The 7,500-nt window shown below is 44.7% G+C and overlaps 1 protein-coding gene and 1 long non-coding RNA gene across 4 annotated transcripts in view; both read left to right on the top strand.

The window, feature by feature from the left end:
• The window catches only part of LOC308310832, a 1,406-nt gene extending 12 nt beyond the window's left edge, over nucleotides 1–1,394 (top strand). Inside the window, exons 1-2 of the long non-coding RNA XR_013963543.1 lie at nucleotides 1–108; nucleotides 880–1,394. The exon at nucleotides 1–108 is cut by the window's left edge and continues 12 nt beyond it. This is a non-coding gene — a long non-coding RNA (uncharacterized lncRNA). The remainder of the gene's footprint in view (nucleotides 109–879) is intronic.
• Nucleotides 1,395–1,938: 544 nt separating this feature from the next.
• The window catches only part of LOC308311300 (tyrosine-protein phosphatase non-receptor type 12-like), a 58,073-nt gene continuing 52,511 nt past the window's right edge, over nucleotides 1,939–7,500 (top strand). For all 3 annotated transcript variants that reach the window (XM_080757963.1, XM_080757961.1, XM_080757962.1), the window contains exon 1: nucleotides 1,939–2,660. In XM_080757963.1, coding sequence (XP_080614089.1) covers nucleotides 2,562–2,660 — 99 coding nt within the window. In that variant the 5' untranslated portion in view covers nucleotides 1,939–2,561. The remainder of the gene's footprint in view (nucleotides 2,661–7,500) is intronic.

Raw genomic sequence — 7,500 nt, 5'->3', positions numbered from 1 at the left:
GGAGAGAGGGGGCTCAGGAGAGCTGAGAGAGAGTGGGGGAGAGAGAGACGTATATGGACTCAGGGAGAAACTCTGCACATACTTTGGGCATGTCATATCCCCAAACAGGTATGGACTAGTTCAGTCAGATAACTCACAAATAGATTTAACCAATGTTTATGATAGAATGAGAATACAAGTTTGCATATAATATTTTATCTTGGCCTTTGGCTCTGCTACATTTTCTCCCTGCTCGGCACAACACCATCAAAACATTAAGAGCAGGGAGATAGATATACAATAACAACCCCCCATGAGGAACAGAAATAACCGAGCCCACCGGGGGTGCTGGGGTGGTGGTGGGAGCAAATTGCATAACACACACACACACACACACACACACACACACACACACACACACACACACACACACACACACACACACACACACACAGTAGCGGAGGGACCTGCGCACCGTGGGTCCTCGAGTACCCAGTGGCTCAGGGGTAGAGTGGCCGGATGGTAACTGCAAGGTCGCCTTTTCGAACCCGGGCTCCCCACGGACAGACAGACTCTGGTTGTCATCATGTTCCTGGAGGAGTAGGCTACTTTATTATTTATTAACATGCGACCCAGTCATTATTGTATTGTATTGTCCATACTTACATGTTGCATTATGATTTTGTATGCCTAGGCTACAGCAATAGGCTACAACACAATATAATGTGAGGAGGCAATACAGCCAAACAGGTATAACAAAATGAAAAAAGTAGGCCTATTAACCAAACTTTTGTTTTGATACAATGTAAAATGTTTTGTAGTTACACGATTTCAAAACTCTATAGAGCATGCCATGTTTTGAAACAATAAATTAAAACAATCACTTTCCCATTTACACAGAATACTTTCAGGGGACCACCGCCATGGCGTTGTTGGCTGACGACCGCTGTGACAAGTTGATTGACGTTCCTCGCGTCCAATCAGACGCCTCGACGCGTGAATCGATGGCCAAATACACCAGTCCGGTGCCATTTCCGGGTGGTGACTGACCAATCACTGCCTGGGAGATGCGGGGTTGACTCGTGTTGCCATGTCCGCTCATTCTAAGCTAAAATGGAACACAACCACCCTTAAGACTTGTGTATTCCTGCATTATCTGCATTGAGTGATCTTGGGCGCGTTCGGAAATGAGCGCACTGTGCAATGCAAACTAATAGGCGAGTGCGCTCCGGTGCGGTATTTCCGAACGCGCCCCTTATTAATAGAAATTGATTTATTGGAGATAGGCTACATTTTGTTTTGATTGTTGTTCCACTTTTTGTTTTGGCAATGTAAACGTCTTTTTTCTCATACCAATTAAGCCCTTTGAATTGAATTGAAAAAATAAATAAATAAAATAAGCAACTTTGGGTTTGTTTTTTCTGTAAAGTTGCTTTATTGGTAGGCCTAGTATGTTTTTGGGGCTTGTTTCTAAAGTGTAGTTGCTTTTTGGGGTTTGTTTCTAAAGTGTAGGCTAGTTGCTTATTTGGGCTTCATTCTAAAGTGTAGTTGCTTATTTGGGCTTGTTTCCTAAAGTGTAGTTGCTTATTTGGGCTTGCTTCCTATAATGTTGTTTAAACCTATGATTCTCACACATTTCCATGTCAACAAGGACCCCCAGATTAATGTATTTGTCCAAAAGGACCCTACATCTAAAAATGCTGGCACCCTGGACACGTTCCTGTGGGCCTGGAACTTCCCCCTGGGGACCCCCACACGGAGTTGCACCACTCACTTCACACGGGTGTGATTAAAAAAAAAATAGCAGATCTTGTTGTGAGCTTGTAGATCTATTTTCACATAGCCTCAGAGACCTGTTTGCTTATTTCTCTCACGCAATCTGGCAGCACTGGTTCTCAGCGGCTTTTCGCCCAGGTCCGGATGTTCTCTTCTCTCCCCAACAGTGAAGAATAAACGAGTTCCAGTGCGTGTGAATGTGGCAACCAACCCTGAGACAGGGAGGGGTAGTTTTAGATTGACTAGACTAGGGCTTTTTTTTTTTTTTTTTGGTTCCTGTCTTTTTTCCCTTATTATTCCAGGGACGACTTATTTTAGAGTTTATGCAAAGCGTCCAGTCCAGCCACGTTTACAAACTACTTGTCTTACACACCCCGGCGAGGAGAGAAGACGAACGGCACGCTCCATCCGATCCAACCTAACCTAACCGCCGCTTTTTGGGAATATATCACTTGAGAAAACAAGCAAGCCGAAGAGGATATAACGAAGTGGGAAGAGAGAGAGAGAGAGAGAGAGAGAGCCAGGACAGGAGAGAACATGGGACGGTAAAAAAGGCAAAGAGCGAGGGGTGTTGTTAAAACGAAACGATGATCATCTGGGACGAGTCTTGAATTGTATTTATTTACCCCATTCCTCCCCCCATCCTCCCTTGTTTCTTTTTATTATTATCATCGTTATTATTATTTCTGGTTCTCTCCCGGTTCTATTTCGCCGGCCGGGCCGGGGGGGTTGGGTTTTATTTATAAGAGAGGAAAACGGCAGCAGCCCAGCCAGCCAGCGTGGGAATTAATTTAAAGGATATCACCATGGACCAGCCGAGCATCCTGAGAAAGTTTATCCAGGGGGTGAACGCCATGAGAGAGGGGGACGACCGGGGAGAGGACAACTTCGGCAGCGACTTCATGGTACGTGGGTCACCCGACCCTCCTCACGGCATTATTTACCCCCGAGAGAGAGAAACCGTGGGACTATCCCAAGTTCTTCCTAATAGAGCCCCTTTCTGGACCCTTGGTTACCTTTTCTGTATTTGGGACGGGTCCCGAAAGGGGCTAGCCTTTTATATTTAAGACTCTCGTGGATGTTTTTTTTAATCGATTTTGACATACACGTGTCAGACATGTCAGAATCGATAAAACACCTCTACGGGAGTCTAAATCTTAGGTTAGAAAGGGGCTGAGGCTATCCCTTCTTCCTTAACCCCCTCTTCCCTCCCTCTAGCTCCTTCTACCACTCTCTCCATTAAATTCCCCAAAAGCCTCTGCTCTGTCTGTCTGGCTGCCACCCTCTATCCTTTATCTCTCAGTCAGTCTCCCCACCTCTACCAACTTATTGCCCATTATTTATTTACCCCCCGGGCGGAAACGTATGTAATGTGTTTTTGTCCCCAGAGAGACCCTTTCTCTGTACCCTACCTAGTGTCATACAACTCACTACCTTCTCGCGTCTGTCTGTCTGTTTGCCCCGGGCTGCCTTCCTTTTCCAAACCCCCACGGGACTGTCCCATGGATTTCCCCAGGACAGGAGGCTATCCTAACCCCATTCGGGACCCTCATTGGTTACCCTTTTCTGTATTTGGTACGTCGACGTCCCAAATACAGAAAAAGGTAACCAGGGTCCCGAAAGGGCATATACCTCACCTAACCTATCCATGTACCCCTCCCTAGCTCCTCAGTCCTCACCACCACCTGCAGGCCGAACCGGCCGGGACAGGCGAGGAGGCAGGCGGTATTCAGAATGCCCGACCTCCCCTCCCCATTCTATCTCACTCCCACGTCCAGGCTTAGGTCGGGGCCTACTGTTGTATAGCATTGTTTCTCAGTCAAAACAACGTACAAATATAACTATGCGGGGAGGAAAAGTGACCCCTGCTATTTTAGAGACTCTAAAATCACATGTCCTAAATGTAATGTAGTGGACAGTCAGAGCCCTGGCCTCAACACACAGCCCAAGAGAGACAGAGGGGGTACCCCGGCCGGTGTCCAGTCCTGTATATGGCCAACAAAGCACGCATTATATTATAATGTCTTGGTGGTAGTTTAGTATCTACTGTTTGAATTGTTTGTTTGAGGAGCAGCAGTTATATCGTTGTCATGTCCATAGGTTTACAGACAGTAGGCCAGTGGGTAGTTTTCAATTCACAGCACTCATGTGTGTGGCTGTTGTGACTGAGGATAATGTCATTTGTCAGCAAACCCCATGCACACGCTCCCATTCTATCCACAACAGAGACGTTACAGAAGCATTAAACATCTGTATATCGTTTATAAAAACTCGACAAGATCGAGGGCTCATTTTATTGTGTTGTTAATGTGACAGTGTAAAGCAGCAGCACAGCATGTTTGGCTATGTTGTTAGCTGCAGGCTAAAAGCTAGCCTGGTGGTGTGTGTACATTGGCTGGCTGGTTGGTGTTCTGCGTTGACAAGTTTTGACGTTTTTTGTTCGATGTATGCCGCTCCGTTTTTTATTTTTGTGGATGAGTTTGTCGTTGACATTCAAATGACTGAGGAAGGATTCATTCGGAAATAACATTAACAACAAGGCAATGTGCACAAGTTTAACTTGCTTTCCCCAACCATCCTCCCCTCCTTTCAGCACCATGCCTGTCAAAATCTAACAAGGTAGCAAAAGCAAGATTATGAGAAAATTAACACATACATATTGCATGATGAATAATAGGCCTATAGGCTACTAAAACTACAATCTTGTGAAATTATGACACTGGGCAATCAGTTCCTGTACTCACTCACTCACTCACTCACTCACACACACACACACACACACACACACACACACACACACACAAGACACATCCCTGCCTAAAGCTTGCTTGCTGGAGCTTGCAACATTCTTTCTGGTGCATTTCATAACTAACTCTGTTCTGGAGCTTTCCTCTCTCTCGTCTCACACTCACACACTATGACAAACTCACGATGACCAGGCTGTGCATTTGAGAAGTTCATCACATCATATTTAAAGAAAGCAATCTGAGCAATTCTCTCTTGTGTGTGTGTGTGTGTGTGTGTGTGCGCGCGCGTGTGTGTGTTGCGAAAATGTTGCGAAAATCCTACCCTACCAGGGGCGTTGGAATGACAGGCATTGAGGAAGTGTGTTATGGCCTACTGTAGGAGAGGTCCTGAGACTTGACTACTAACCTGCTGGCTAGTGACTAAAGCTCTGTTGTTGTTGTTTTCCCTGCCATTATACTGGGAATTCAGTTGAGGTATTCTAATCTAATATCGCTCACTCGTATTTCCAATAGATGTGTCACGACTCATGTAGCGTCCCTCCCTATTCTATTGCAAACACTCAGCAAAAATAGCTGATCTACAAGCTGCTTCGTGATGTTGCTGTGAGCTTGTATGTAGATTGGATGATTTTTTTTGTCTTAAGTGGTTTGGGGGACCCCAGTCAACTAATGCCCCATTTACATTACACTTGTAGCCAAATCCAGCCTGAAATCAGATCTGGATGTGGCACAGCGATTACTGCGTTCAAACTGAGACAGATATTCTGAAATCAGATTTGAAACCACCTCTGACTGTGGCTCAAGTCGCATTTGTAAACGACTTGAGCCACAAGTCGGATTCCGATTTATTTTTTGTTTGATGTGATTCAGGCTATTTGGCTGCCAGTGTAAATGGGGCCATAAGTATATAGGGTACAGTATATGTGGTTAGGGAGACTAGGATAGACATTATCTCAGAGGGAAAAATCCATGGCAATGTTTGCACGTTACACACTGTCACACTTACACATTATTACCTCACATGTCTTCAAGACAGTTTTGCACAACATTGTGTGACACTACTAGGTTTAGAGGTGGACGTAAGACACCGCAAAAGCACACAGCAGGCATCTTGACCCGTAGAGTGACTCGAGGCTCCACAAAACACACATTCTTTTTCGCCTCATATTGTTGTCTATATATAGGGTGTATTTTATAGACTTAATTATAGGGCTGTACTTGGCCAGAGAGTCATAGATTATATGTCTTAGTCCCGCAGTCATTCGAAGCCTTTCACAGCTATACTGTCTGTCGCCCACATAAGGAGACTGGGACTTTTTTTTAGCTATGTGACATAAATGCGAAGACCTTGTGGGGGCGTTTTGGTGTCTGTATGTATGCATAATGCCACATGTATGTGCTCTGGCCACATTGGCATATAAATTATAATAGTGAGGCTCTATGGCTTTGAATCCCACTTCTCCTAACCTGTGTTCTTATCTCTCCTCACTCTTTAAAACTCTGCCATACCATCTATTAAAAGCAGAAATGCTACCCTAGAAAAATGTTTGTAACATTCAGAGGTTTCTTTCTGCACCAAAGAGGCATTGTGAAAGACGGTTCACCATCCTGTGTGTGTGCGCATGCACCGTGTGTGCGCGCGCGTGTGTGCGTGTGTGCGTGTGTGCGTGTGTGTGTGTGTGTGTGTGTGTGTGCAGTTTCAGGCCTATCGGTCCAGTGGTGCCTAAGTTCAGCTGTTCACAGACGGACAGGGGCAAAAAGATGATCTACGGCCGTCCGGCCTGACAGAGATAACAAATGTACTGACATTATTAATGTTGTAATATTATCCCATGGTGATGGCTTTAACATTTTATACCATCATTATTTCCATTAGAGCATGTTTTCTATATGATGGATATTAGCCTACTACTGTCACTACAATCCTTTTATTTTAGGACACTTGACTGTTAATACAGACAAAACTGTACTGTATTAACCATTTTTGGGAATATAAAATATATTTTTGGCTTTTCTGCCTTTTATTTGGAGAGTGACGGGGAAACGAAAAGAAAGAGAGAGGGAGGGAGTGGCCCGCAGAAAAGGCTGTCTCACTGTCGGGGTGCTTCAGAGCCTATATGCGCGTTATCCAACACTAGGCCATCGGGCGCCCCCTTGACAGCAGTAACTTGTCACAGAAATCTTTTATTTACTTATTTATCTTTTTTATTAATAAGCTAATTCAGTCTTTGGAAACGGTGTCTTTATGTACGTCTGTTGTCTATTCCTGCAGTTAGTTCATCAAATCACACTATAAATGCTTCTTATCTGCTATAGGAACCAACCTTCATCTGCCACCTAAATGCCAACAGACACATCTGGTTGGCAGAGGAACCGTTCAGCCTGCTGACACACAGTAGGGCGTTAACGACTTGGGATTTTTGCAAGTCGACTTGCTGTCAGTAAAAGTTGAAGTCGAGTCGACTTCTCGTTTGATGACACCATGACATTGACGGGGGGGGGGGGGGGGGGGGTTCTGTTGGGACTTCTCTGACACAGTGCAGTTCAGCTAGTCAATCAGTTGGAAACAGAGCAGTTGAGCAGCGGCTCCCGATGCAGTTGCAAACTTCTGTCTGACAATAACCAATTATACAGTTTGAATTATTATTATTATTATGTTTTATCACACGATCCCGAACCCGGTTGGACGTAGCGCGTGGAAAGGAACACGTCATTCCAACCAGTTCCTTTTACAGTTTGAATTCTGATGCACAACAATTATGATTTAGTTTTTTCTGACTTTCGTCTTTGTGTTAATGAAGTCGACTTGTTGAAAAGTTGAGTTTTTGGTTAATTCCCTTACACAGAGACAGGTGACACGACAGGACCTCATGACATTAAACACTTACATTGAAGCCCTGTGTAGCTGTTGCTATATCCCGTAAGTAACTTACAACACACATCGATATCCACACACACAGATTCTAAATAATCCCCTAGATCAGCAGCCATTATCAAA

Source organism: Protomyctophum bolini (genome assembly GCF_963924005.1).
Source record: "Protomyctophum bolini genome assembly, chromosome: 23".
In the NCBI taxonomy this organism is placed as follows: Eukaryota; Metazoa; Chordata; class Actinopteri; order Myctophiformes; family Myctophidae; genus Protomyctophum; species Protomyctophum bolini.
This window is presented reverse-complemented; position numbering and strand designations above follow the sequence as displayed.